The sequence below is a fragment of the Etheostoma spectabile genome, chromosome 21 (genome assembly GCF_008692095.1).
Source record: "Etheostoma spectabile isolate EspeVRDwgs_2016 chromosome 21, UIUC_Espe_1.0, whole genome shotgun sequence".
Classification (NCBI taxonomy): domain Eukaryota; kingdom Metazoa; phylum Chordata; class Actinopteri; order Perciformes; family Percidae; genus Etheostoma; species Etheostoma spectabile.
Genome location: NC_045753.1, coordinates 12,037,908 through 12,051,238, shown reverse-complemented (window position 1 = coordinate 12,051,238; position 13,331 = coordinate 12,037,908). Strand labels below are relative to the sequence as shown.

Genomic DNA, 13,331 nt, shown 5'->3' with positions numbered 1-13,331 from the left:
GATAGATAGATAGATAGATAGATAGATAGATAGGCATTTGGTAGCTCCCAGTTTGGAGAAGCCTAAATTATAGACAGTCAGAACTTTATTAATTACATTATTTTTCTTAGTTACACTGCTAAAGACAGACTGGCCACATCAGCTGCGAGCAGACAGAGACTGTTGTGTCAACCCCAGCAGGAGCTGTATGGGAAATCCTTTGCAGAGTAATGCATTTCTGCAATCCCTGCCACTCTTTGAGGTGACAAAAAAACACAAGTTGAAAAATGCGGAAGATAAAGTAATGCATGAGAGTATTGACATATTATCCATAGTCGGTGTATTACCTACAGTAGATGGCTGTTGGCACGCAGAAGCAGGCAGCAGTACCGCCACATAAGCTAAGCTATATTCTGCTAATGCCAGAACATGGAGTATTCATTTGGCCATGTTTTTGGTTGGTTCGCAGGATGGTTTCACCCCCCTGGCGGTGGCGTTGCAGCAGGGCCACGACCAGGTGGTTTCCCTCCTGCTGGAAAACGACACCAAGGGGAAGGTCCGCCTGCCTGCGCTGCACATCGCCGCGCGGAAAGACGACACAAAGGCCGCCGCGCTCCTCCTCCAGAACGACCACAACGCTGACGTGGAGTCCAAGGTACGCTCCCTGCACAATAGGCTGGACTACAATTCCCATCATGACCTGCTGTGGGAGAGGAAGGGATTTTAGTTATTTTTGTTTAAGATAGGAAGACCCAGGCGGACCCAGGGCATGCTGGGAAATGCCTGGCTCTCAGCTGATCTAACTGTTGACTTGGTTCAGAATTGTTTCAACACGATGACATTTTATATAAACGATTTTATTGTTTTTTAATCTGAGGGAATTTAAATGCTATTTGTCTGATTTAAAGGTTTAATCTGTACAGAACACATGTTGTGTGGCTGATTGGGACGTTTGGAAGTCAGAGAGACTAAATCCGCTCAGATTACGGATCATCTACAGTCTGTTGTTTATTAACATCAGCAACAGATTGCATGTAGAGCATTTTCACAGCTACTCTGCCATAATAAAAAGGAATTGCACCTTAGAGGATGTGAGTGTTTCTGGGACTTCCTGTTCAAGGCTACTGCAAACTGTCCGACTTGACCGCGGTGTATTGTCACTGTAGTGAAGATGCACTTCTTCTAAAACTGAACCCACGCCATTGTCTATTTAAAAAATCCATAAAAAATAAAATAATTACACATGTAGCACATTGCTAACTTTCGAAGACACCAGTTTAGTGAAAGGAAAAATAGTAAAGACGCTTTCATAAGTCATGGTATCATAGGGCTAGACATTAGGTTATTTTAATTTATATTGATGGTGAACTTTATGGTAATTTTAAGAGCCAATTAGTGCCCTTGGTATGAATAGGAACCAATCTTTGGTTCCTCGGGTGCAACCCAGACTCACATAACGTATTGGACTTTAAATGTAGAGGCTACGTCCAAGCTTTAAGCGCCTGAGGGGCTGTTCCACGGGTAGAGAAGTTGATGCACTTTTTACCTGTTTGATTAGTAAAAGTATATTTGCAGTTAAAACCTTAGGTTCCATTTATTTCCTTGAGAGTTTAGTTGGGTTTCCAAACAAATCACTGCTTGTCTGTATTTCAGTATGCATGTAGACCTAAAATTTCCCTCAGTATAATAAATAATAACAATAAAGTATCTATATGTGTAGTGTTGTGGTGTGCATGTGCGTGTGGTCAAACACTGTATGTGCTTCCGGGTTGCACCCGAGGAACCAAAGATTGGTTCCTGTTTATACCAAGGGCACTAACTGGCTCCCACAGTGACTTTTTTCTTTCTTTTTCCAATTAAGAAAGCATTTAAATCCTGAAATTTTTTTCACAATGTAAGTGCCACTTAGGAAAAAGGACAGTGTCGTCTTTGTTAGTCAAAAACAAGAATGCAGCCAGTATAGTTACCATCACAGTAGTCCGTCTCAGTGTAGAAACAATAACAGACGACAAGGTTAGAGTCTCAGTCCATCATCCAGTTATCTGTTTGGTTACCGTTTAGTCTTCATAATCTCCGGCCATGTTCTCATTTATCCATCCTACAGCTTGGTGCAACCGTGGTGTTGGTGTTGTAGTTGTTGTGGTGCCCTAACCGCCCCATTCTCTCCTCCTCCTCCTCCTCCTCCTCCTCCTCCCCCTTCTATTGGTTCCTTTTTGTTACCCCACGGCTTTCCCCCGTCTCCCTTCTAGATGATGGTGAATAGAACAACAGAGGTACATCTTCTCTTCTCTTCTTCTTCTCTCCTTCCTCTCCTGTCATTGTACATCATGGTCACCATTGGAAAGCCAAAGCCTTCTGTCTGCTAGCATGAATGCTAAATGCTGGCATGAATGCTTTTGCTGCTGACAGCGTCTCACCTGTGTGCCTGCTGTTGTTTAACCTGCATTGCATTTCGTCGTTGCTTTGCGTGCATCCAGTGGCTTGCTGCTTTAGGGCAGAAATTAAAATGAATAAATAAATAACAGTAGACTTACTGTCTTACTAACTGTTACCTTATGTGTACCTAGAGCTTTTAAAAAACATTTTATTTGGGATGAAATTATCTGGAACAACTACAATGGCTCTCGCATGGTAGTTTTTTTAGCATAATATACATCCGAATTCCATCAGAACAACAGCAGAGTCATGTTATACTCGGCACTTGTCATGTTATACTCGATGTTCTGGTTTCTATTTTTTAAACAAAAATACTTGTTTCATCCATATCAATTGCCGTTTTTCCACTTTTCCAATATTGAGGTGCCGACAATTAAACTTCTCGTAGATGTTTTCACTTTAAAAGCCTTCAAACGGGACAACTGGAATTCTTTTAATATGAAAATGTCACGGTATGTGCATTCACGGTAGCCATAACCTCAATTAAGAAAAATGTAAAAGTTAACAGGCTGTATATTATATATTATATATAATAGGTGAATGAAAATGGCAAAAGAAGAATGACTCACCATAGATTAGTGCTGTGGAAACAGCAAAATACTAAAACCTTGTCTAAATAAAGGCGTAGTTCTTGCTGACTTTACCGTATATATAGTCTTATCCAGTGGAAAGCTGCTGAAGCAAAACAAGAAGAAGCCTCATTTGCGTTCAAATCGATTGAAGCATTGAATCAGAAACCATTTCTTGTCAACGTGTTTGTCACATGAAAAAGGCAGGAGTGACCACGGTGCTGCAATAGCTCACTGATTAACATCCGTTATATCTCGTTGGCTTGATCTGTGAAAAAAATCAACTGTAACTGCTCTTTAACTGCTACTTCCTGTCATTTGACGTTATGCTTAAGCTAAGCTAACCAGCTTCTGGGTTTAGCTTTATATCCATTGCACATTACATTGACGTTAGAGTGGTGTCCATCTCTGCAATAATGTCAAAATTCAAAAGAATAGGGGAGAAGTTCAATATCTAACATTTTGTCATAATGAATTTTTAATGCTCAAAAAAGTAATTATCTGTATGTAATGTGGTTTGGCTGATGACTGGCGTGTGTTGATCCTGAGTGCCAGATCATTTAACCCTCGGCCTGCATGTTTTTTGTCCACATTTACTGTAAATAGTTCAGTAAATGTCTTTGGCAGTTGAATTAATAGCTATTGTCAAAAACTACTTGTACAGGTTGTTATCCTTTTCCCCCATGACTTCCCTTTTTCCATCCACAGTAGCAACTTCCTGTGCCTTAATCCTCCTGTTACAATAATCTTTGTGACATCTATCAACTGGCTTTTGTGGAGATTTTGTTCCTCACGCTGCTTGAGAGATTGTATAATGCTGTAAATGTCTGAATTAACTATATTGCTGCATGTGAGGAAACACTGGGCAGGCTAAAGTGACAATAATGGATTTAGTTAAGCTTTAGCATGCCAATAGATTTCATTTAATTGTATTTTTTAACATTAGCCTGACATTGTCCTGACTGTCCTTTGAGCTAATGCTAATTACTGTAAATGTGCCCAGAAACCAGTTAAATCAGCTTTAAATAGAACAGCTCCTCGATTACATGATCAATAGCATGTTGACCTTTCCTGTTTGTTGCTTTGGAAAAGTGAAAAAGAAAAAGAAATTAAACCACTTTAAATAAATCAAGACAGAACTTTCTACGATTATCTGAATAATATATATATAAATATTTCAGATAAATACTTTTTCAGAAGACTGAATTTGAGCGCTATACATTAATCCAACCTGGTTACTTCAATGTCTTAAAGTTACCTAAAGGTTACAGGTTACTGGTTTTCTTTAAACGTCTAATGTGTAGGAATTCCTCCCATCTAGCGTTGAGATCATATGTCGTAATCAACTCTCTCGCACCACAGCGAGCTACGGTAGCCTTCATGCTTTAAAAGCCGGTCTTTTGCTCTTTTCAATATCCTTTTTCTATTTCTGGGCTAAGAAGAAGACTTGTTGAAGGTACATGTGGTCCTCTATGTTTCCTTCTTCAAACTTGCCACGGCCGGGAAGCTACGATACCCATGAGCAGATTAGCAGTACCTGTGAATTTATCATGTGACTGTGAAAACGGTAAAGGCGGAGCAGTATGTCCTGTATGTCCCGTACTGGCTAACGGCGCATGAATGTGGAGCGTCTACCCCAGTTCATGCAAATGGAAAATTTAAAATTCCAAGCTGATGGTAGTACTTCAAATTGATGATGGTGGTAAATATTCATGAAAACGGACAAGTTTGTGAACAGGCAGCACCAGTTTTGATGATGAACTAAACACGTTACACACTGGACCTTTAGAATGTAAGATTGCCTTCAACTAACGCGGATGCATGCTCACCTGCACGTCTGGCTTTTGTATTTCCTGTTAGATGAAAGTACAGAAGAGTAGATTTTTTTGGGGGGGAATTGAAATGTTCTTTGTTGTGGATTGTGGATGTTCTAATTAATAATAACCGTTGCATGATTTTCATTTGACAGGAAGTTAATCTGCTTATGTTTGCTTATATTCATGATTTTTTTCACTCCAGACCTGAAGAATGTCACTGTCACTATAACACAGGAAATATTTTTTGAAAGTCCGGCACTCAAAAGCATGTTTGACTTCTGCTCAGTCCTCGTCTGCTCCGTTAGCCTGCTTATGGCCAAACCTAATGCTTTGCTGGTGGCTCATTTAAAGAGCTGTTTTGCTTGCTCTTTTTTAATTGATTTGGTTTCTCTTTCTGTCTCTCGTCCCTCCCAGAGCGGTTTCACTCCCCTCCATATTGCGGCTCACTACGGCAATATCAACGTAGCAACGCTCCTGCTTAACAGAGGGGCAGCTGTGGACTTCAAGGCGAGGGTGGGTTCTTCCTCCCCCCCTACACACACACACACACACACGGACACACACACACGGACACATATACACACACACACACACACACACACACTCACTCACACATACATTCCCAAACCTTTTGAAGTGTCTGCTGCTGCAGACACTCACTCCAACACTCTCATATGAGAAAGCAGGACTGTTTTTGTGTGTGTGTGTGTGTGTGTGTGTGTGTGTGTGTGTGTGTGTGTGTGTGTGTGTGTGTGTGTGTGTGTGTAAGACACACTAACACTGATACACGTAATCCTACAGCTGTGCTTGTCACTCTGGAGGAAACATATGCATGTTGTCTGTGTGCTATATGATCCTGGCGACTGCAGGATTGGATGCTGAGTTTATGGCAGTTGAAGACTGGGTGTGTCTCAAATAATCAGCGGTGGAAGAAGTACTCAGATGTTGTAGCAATACCATAGTGTTATACATACAAGTCCTGCAAGTGTAAACATTTTAGCATCTAATTGAAGTAGGTAGTAATACTCAACCAGAATAACTAGAATAACAACCAGTCATATCCTTTAACATTTACTGCAAATAATGTATTTGTTGACATCATATGAAAACATACTGGCAAAGACACAAACACATAGAAGTCTGTAGTTACACAGATAATTCTCTCACAGCCCATAGTGTCCTATTAAAACCTCCTCCTCCTCCTTTTATAGAAAGACACAAAGGAAAGACCAAGAAATCAAGACAATGATTGAACCACAACACTCTGCAGCTGCTGGAATAGTTACATATTCCCCCTAGAGGGGGATATTTATCCATTTTCCTCCTACACGGTCAAATAAAGCCCCTTTTCTCTAGTACACTAAGCAGATTTCAAGTGAGATGTATTCAAATGCTGCAGGCATGGACAGGCTGTCTGAAATGTGTTTGACAGCTTCGTTTGTAGTGTAAATGCACAATGTCATACATTTTCATTACATAGTTAGTTTAATAGTTACTTAACAACATGTGAGCAGAGTTAGGATGTTTGGTCTTCCTGTTGTGTAATTTTCCTTTTTCTTCTTAAAATAACTAACAACTAAAACTGGGTGATACACTTCTTTTTTTTTGCGGCTGAATGAGGAAATGATGCTTTTCTTTCTCCCCAGAATGACATAACACCGCTGCACGTAGCATCCAAACGTGGGAATGGCAACATGGTGCGACTGCTGCTGGAGAGAGGGTCCAAGATAGACGCACGGACCAAGGTGACCATCCATGAAAAAAAATCTACATATTAACTGATGTTAATATTTGAAGGTGGTTTTGTTTCCATTTAGCGCTGCACTTACATGAAGTTAGAGGTTCGCAAAAGCCACATAGAGTAAAGAATACTCTCTAGTATTGTCTTCTCATAATGCAGCTTGATAGTGTTGTGTTTTACCCTCCAAGCCTGCTCAACACGTGTCTTTTTTATTTTTTGGACAAATGTGCAAACAATACATAACCAACCAAAAACAAACAGTAGTGGTACAGGGCTGGCCCATACAGCAAAGATAAATATGACATTATTAGCAAGACAAAATAGGGCACTTAAGTTGCACAGTAATAATAATATTAAATGATATAAAAAATTAATAATAGTTTATGCTTTTCTAATCTCGCAAGGGAAATTACAATGTTTATTGTGTTGCTTTTGTAATTACAAAAGACATACACATATTTGTACACATTACACACATGCTAAGTACTTTTTTATGCACATGGAGAGATGTGAGGGGGCTGCAGCTGTCAATGGACAGTCACCCTGAGAAGTTGGGGGTTTGTACCTTGCTCAAGAGCACCTTGGCACTGCCCAGGAGATGAACTGGCCCCTCTCCAGTGACCAGTCCCCCATACTTTGGTCCATATAGGGACTTGAACTGGCAACTCTCAGGTTCCCAACCCTATTCCCTACAGACTGAGCTACTGCCCCCCCACTAGCCCACAGTCATGGTGTAGTTATTTTACATTAGTTCCAGTTAATCATATTATCTCTCTATTCCAGTCCAGATTATAGTCCCCTCCAAAAAGTTCCGTCAGCCTCTCCCACTTGCAGAAAAATATGAGTCATTTTCTTGATGTTGTGTCCAAGTTTTTCCAGAGTCACAACCTCTGAGATAAGAGATTTCCTCAAGGAAAGAGAAAGAAGGTCATCACCGACCCACTGACCATTTCCGAGACGCTCCAACTCAGAATAGTTTCCTGTAGCTGTGTCCCATGGGCTCGGCCACATCCACGCTTCTTTAGAAGACAAGTGGCAGGTCCTGAGTGTATTGATTTCAACGGGAGAAGTGAATGTGAACACAGATTATGAGGGATTCTTTGGCCCATAGTCAACAAAGTAAATATTGGACACATTTTTCACAAGTCGTATATCTAGAGAACATTCTGACACTAAAATGGCATTTTTCAGACGGACACATCAGGAGAAAATGAACTTAGTTTGAGACCTGTTTCAAATTTAGCCTTTGCTACACAAGACAGCTAGAGACAGCAAAGGGGGAAGACATGCAGCAAATGGCCGCAGGTCAAACTCAAACCCTGAACTGCTGCGTTGAGGACTGAGCCTCTGCATATGGGCGTCCACTCTACCAGGTGTTCTACCCAGACGCCCGTCCACCATTTTTCTTCAGTTTAGGGATTTTCTCAACCTCTAGACGTAGAAGCAAAGGGTCACTTGCAGTGCATTAACCCTTGCAGTGAAGGCTTCGTTGCGTTGCTTAAGGACCCTGTTGGTCACTCTTTGTGTTCCCAGGACGGTCTGACTCCTCTGCACTGCGGAGCCAGGAGTGGTCATGAGCAGGTGGTGGAGATGCTGCTGGACAGAGGAGCGCCGATACTCTCAAAGACAAAGGTACACCTCCAACCTGGGTGTGTCTCTTTATTTTTTATTCTCTCCCTCTTGTTTCTTACTCACCTTCTTTTTCTTAACTCTGATAGTTTACTTTATTAAAAGTAATATTACCACACTGTAAAATTAGTAGAAGTAGAAGTAAGTCCTGCATTGTTAACTTAAGTAAAAGAGATGAATCTAGTGGAGTAAAAAGTACAATATTTGTTTCTGAAATGTAGTGGAGTAGAAGCAGAAAGTGGCATGAAAAGAAAAGACGCAAGTACCTTGACATTTATACTTAAGTACAGTACTTGAGTAAGTGTACTTAGTTACAATCCATCACTGCTGAACTGTATGAAACGCATCTCTGTTTCCATTTGTCTTATCTGCTGTTACAAACACTCTCACACAGTGAAAAGGACTCCTGAGAACATTCAGACACATTTAGTGTTGACTTGTGACCCTGTTCCCTCCAGAACGGATTGTCTCCGCTCCACATGGCGACGCAGGGCGACCACCTCAACTGCGTCCAGCTGCTGCTGCACCACGAGGTGCCCGTGGACGACGTGACCAACGACTACCTGACGGCGCTGCACGTGGCCGCCCACTGCGGCCACTACAAGGTGGCAAAGGTCATCGTGGACAAGAAGGCCAACCCCAACGCCAAGGCACTGGTGAGGGACGGAGGAGCAGGGGAGACGCTTGTTCCTCTGTAGCTGCAGAAATACAGTAGAGTCATCTAGGCATGGACCGGTAACCGGTTTAAAGGTACACCGCGGTTTTACCCTCCTGTTGTCCACGGGTCAGATTTGACCCATTTTCAAAGTTTCTACAACAGAAATTTGTGTTTCTTTCAACCAACTTCTCGAAAAATAAACAACGGATGGTTCCATACAACGCTTTTCCCAAGTAAAACACGTGAGTTCACCATTTTTATTGAATTTGGATGTTTTTCAATTTTATAGAATTTGGGAAAAAAATTGTGTAGATCAATGAAAATTGACAAAAAAACGGAACAATAAGTTGGGAAAAAGCAACAAAAACGTCAAAAAAAGCACAGAAAAAAATGACAAAACCGTTAGGACAAGTGACCAAAATGTTGGAAAAAAAGTTTTAAATTTTGACCCAGAAAAACTAAAAGTTGTGTGGTCAAGGGGAAGACAACACAAGGGTAAAAAGAACGGCCACGGTTTAAAAACCTCTTCAATCTTCCATTGTTCCATTCCTGTGTTAGGAGCTGTTTTTTATGAGTTGTCAAGGACAGAAAGTTCAGTTTAGAAATCTGTTTAAAATACCATACATTGTGTTCAATGGAAGAAAAGAAATGTTTTTTACCCAGACATTTCCAAATAATACATTTTAAAGCTATAATTGTAAAACTGCAATATTGTGAAGCTGGATGTTTTTGCTGAAGGCTTTCATACTGTCAGAATCTGATACCAGGCCCATGCCTAGACTCATCAATCATTTCTTATGAAGTTTGGAACAGAATGGGAGGAAGGCATAAGCAGGGAGAAATTGAGGGTTTAAAATCAATCTATGAATTGATCGGATCGAGAGACGCAGAAGGTTTTAGGAAAATGAGACTGTGAGGTTAAAAAAAAATAGCCTGGCATGAAAAGAGATTAATTCCCAGTGTGTGGTTCATTTCTTTCTCATGAGGGTGTCTTAATACCAGAATTTTTAACTACAATACAATGCATAAGAAGCAATACTCAATCCCTCTTTCTATACCACAGCAAAAAGAAAAAAAAATCCCTGTGCACACGCAACTGGAGGATTTTTGTTCCTCTGCTGCCCGTCCCGTGGTGGGTTCAAGGACCGGTTGATTTTCTTCTTCCCGGTTGTTTCATCTCAGCAACCTTGGGTTGAAAATCGGGTTGTAGATGTGTGTTTTTGTATAGCTTTGGTGCTATTGATACCATTTAATGTATAATACATACATATGTATGTTATTATATATGTTTTTATATATACAGTATATACATACTATGTGCTATCGAAAAAGTATCAAAGTACTTTTAACCTTCGAAAACCTTAGTTTCGGATTAGAAATGATAATTGAATGACACGTGAAGCATATGTGGCCGGGTTAGCTCGGTTGGTAGAGTGGGCGCACACGTGTGGGGGGTTTGCTCCACGACGCGGCGACCAAGGGTTTGACTCCGGCCTATGGCCCCAAAAAAATCAAAACAGAAATATAACATAAATAACAGAACACATGAATCACAGCACTCTTACGTGCTTGACGGAACAAGAAGTGCATTTTCTCTCTGTTTATTGTGTGCTTCTGTAGACTAACAGTAATGGGATGGGTAAGGGATGGGTACACTTGAGCCATGTTTAAAGAGTTACGGAAATGTTACTGGGTCGTAAGAACCTCGTAAGAAAGTGCTGCGTGAAACTACCAGCACATTTACGTAACAAGATGCACATTGGAAAAAGGAGGAAAAAGTACTGATGTTTTCTGGGAAATTGAAGTATAGAATAGATGAATTCCTTCAGAGACTGGAAGTGAAGCTGCAGTGGAACGTTTAAGTGTCTCAATGATTTCATCTCCCAACCAACCAGAAAGGTCTTCCTTCCTTTCAAGTCTCTCCTTTCCTCTCTCCGTCCTTTCTTTCCCTTCTTCCTCACCTCCCTACTTTTTGTTTGTTTACAATAAAAGAGCGAAACAAGGGGCTTTAATGAAGAAAAGACACGTGAGGGAAATAAATGAAGGAAACAGACAAGGAGACTTAAAAGAGACTTTATAACCACGGGCACTGTCTTGGTGTAAGACATCTCTGTTCTGGAAGGGGAGACGTCAGGGTGTGGTTAGAGCACTGGGACTTTATAGCCAGAGAGAAGGAGAATGAAAAAAGGACAAGGAGGGGAAAATGAAGTCATAGGATTGAGCCAGAAACCTCAAAGTCAAGTGAGGGAGGGAGGGAGGGAGAGAGGGAGGGGGCGGAGAGTACGTGTTGGCAAGAGAAAAGTGAGTTGTAAAGAAAAGTATCTATTTCAGTCTATTTGAATCTATTATTATTTTTTTTTTTTTTACAGCTTAAGAGTTGAGTCAATTATTTCCCCACATGCTTGTCGGCTTTGCATGCAGAGGGATGAGGAGAAAAAGTGAAAGAAAGACGGGAAAAAAAAGCTAAGAAGGTCCTGCTTTGTGCTGTAGTTTCCATTCGGTGTTCCAGACTTATCTTCCGCCCGCTCAGCAAGACCTGCTGAGAAACGCACACAAAAGTTTGGGGCTATTTTTATCAATATTTTTCTGTTCATTCTTTGTGTTGTTTTTTTTTAGAATGGTTTCACTCCTCTGCACATTGCCTGCAAGAAAAACAGAGTCAAGGTGATGGAGCTGCTTCTGAAGCACGGGGCGTCGATACAGGCAGTCACTGAGGTAGGTGTGTGTGTGTGTGTGTGTGTGTGTGTGTGTGTGTGTGTGTGTGTGTGTGTGTGTGTTTTGTGTGTGTGTGTGTGTGTGTGTGTGTGTGGTGTGTGTGTGTTGTGTGTGTGTGTGTGTGGTGTGTGTGTGTGTGTGTGTGTGGGGCAAGTTACCTCCAAAATGTATACATTATAGATTGCGAGTTACTGTCATTTGAAAGTAATTAGTCATATTACACTATTACTGTCTCTGAATTGTAATGTTACACTACTTTTAAGTTTGACTTTTGAATTTCACCACCGGATCAATAAAGTTTCATTTTGATCCACTTGAATACATCATAGATTAATCATAAAGTTTTGTATAGTTAATATGAATATGCAAAGTAACTAAAGCTATACAAATAGATAAGTGCAATGTACAATAGGCAAGTAGGAGAAAATTAAAATACTCAGTTAAATTTACCTTACAGTTGTGTTGAAGTACAGCATTGTTGTAAAATGTTTGTTTAAAGCATTTGAACAAGACATTCATGTTGTTTAGTTTAAAACTAAGGTAGTCTAAAGGAAATGGTCAATTATAGTGGGATTAAAACTCCCTTTTTACAGTATTTACAGTACTTGCTTTACAGCTGATATGTGAAAAAGGTACACAACCTTATTTGTTTAACAGTAATTTAGTAGCGTCCAGCAACAGGAAATAACACCCCCGGCTTTTTTTTCCTTTGAAGGAATGTTCCGCGGTGTTGGTGAATTCTAAAAAAAACAACACACCACTAAATGTTGCGTTAACATGCGTTGTAACTCGTGTTACTAAAAAAGTAACGAGTGTAATAATACTGCGTTACAGCAAAAAGGAATGCACTATTGTAATTTAGTTACTTTTGTAACACTGTGTGTGTGTGTGTGTGTGTGTGTGTGTGTGTGTGTGTGTGTGTGTCAGGCTGTTTTAACGTTGGAGTTATATCATTTTTACCAAAGTTACAGTTGTCGCACATTGGTGGAAAGTAACCAATAGGGGTGCTCAACAAAATCAAATCACATTCATGAATCCATTCAAGCTCTACCAATTCAAAATGGATTCATAGAATTCCAAAAATCAATTCATATTTATTCATTTATCTTCGTAATGCCGTGTATACTCGCATGGGAAACAGTAGCTACATTTACATACTGTGAATGTTTCTTTTTAATTGAGAATCATTTTTTAATCAAATCTTGAGCCTAAAAATCAATATTGAACTTATGATATTTTCTGAATTGTGCTTTCTTGTACTTGTGTATTTTAATTTTCTGCTTCCTAAAACCTCAACTCCCCAACATCTCCGAGGGAAACATTGTACTTTTTAGTTCACTTTTTATATACTGCACACGCTGCTCCATCTTATGAAGTCATGTTTTGTCTTTTACTGAGTCCTAAAAGTCTTATTTTTTCAATTAAACTCCGCAAGTATCTGCCATTTTTGTGATATGACTTCAACCTCTTTAAATAGGAGTCAACTGGTTTCAAGTTTTTATTTTTTATTTAGAGCGGTGATCTCTTTTTCCATCGAAGAGTTCTTGTAACAAGTTGATTTCTGTCGATTGGTTGAAATAATCAAACTAAAAGAATACTTTTAGGACTCAATAACTTGATATTGTGTATCGCTAAACAAAATATGATCATATACAGTTAAAATAAGATCCATCAGCATTAACAGTAAATGTTCATGCGTTTATAATAATAATCAAAGAATATGTGTTTAAAACTCTGATCATTCTGCATAATGAGTACATTTTACTAATAATCCATCTGCATTTTTT

General features: G+C 39.9%; 1 protein-coding gene and 1 long non-coding RNA gene across 46 annotated transcripts in view; one reads left to right on the top strand and one right to left on the bottom strand.

Moving 5' to 3' along the window:
- The window catches only part of LOC116670945 (ankyrin-3), a 152,702-nt gene that overhangs the window by 75,533 nt on the left and 63,838 nt on the right, over positions 1-13,331 (top strand). For 38 of the 45 annotated variants that reach the window (XM_032501675.1, XM_032501672.1, XM_032501676.1 and 35 more), the window contains exons 6-12: positions 449-634; positions 2,229-2,252; positions 5,216-5,314; positions 6,448-6,546; positions 8,076-8,174; positions 8,630-8,827; positions 11,446-11,544. In XM_032501675.1, coding sequence (XP_032357566.1) covers positions 449-634; positions 2,229-2,252; positions 5,216-5,314; positions 6,448-6,546; positions 8,076-8,174; positions 8,630-8,827; positions 11,446-11,544 — 804 coding nt within the window. The remainder of the gene's footprint in view (positions 1-448; positions 635-2,228; positions 2,253-5,215; positions 5,315-6,447; positions 6,547-8,075; positions 8,175-8,629; positions 8,828-11,445; positions 11,545-13,331) is intronic. The other 7 variants (XM_032501702.1, XM_032501698.1, XM_032501697.1 and 4 more) reach the window with 2 other exon arrangements.
- LOC116670977 (uncharacterized) overlaps positions 12,561-13,331 on the bottom strand; it is a 27,648-nt gene continuing 26,877 nt past the window's right edge. The window contains exon 3 of the long non-coding RNA XR_004327164.1: positions 12,561-12,797. This is a non-coding gene — a long non-coding RNA (uncharacterized LOC116670977). The remainder of the gene's footprint in view (positions 12,798-13,331) is intronic.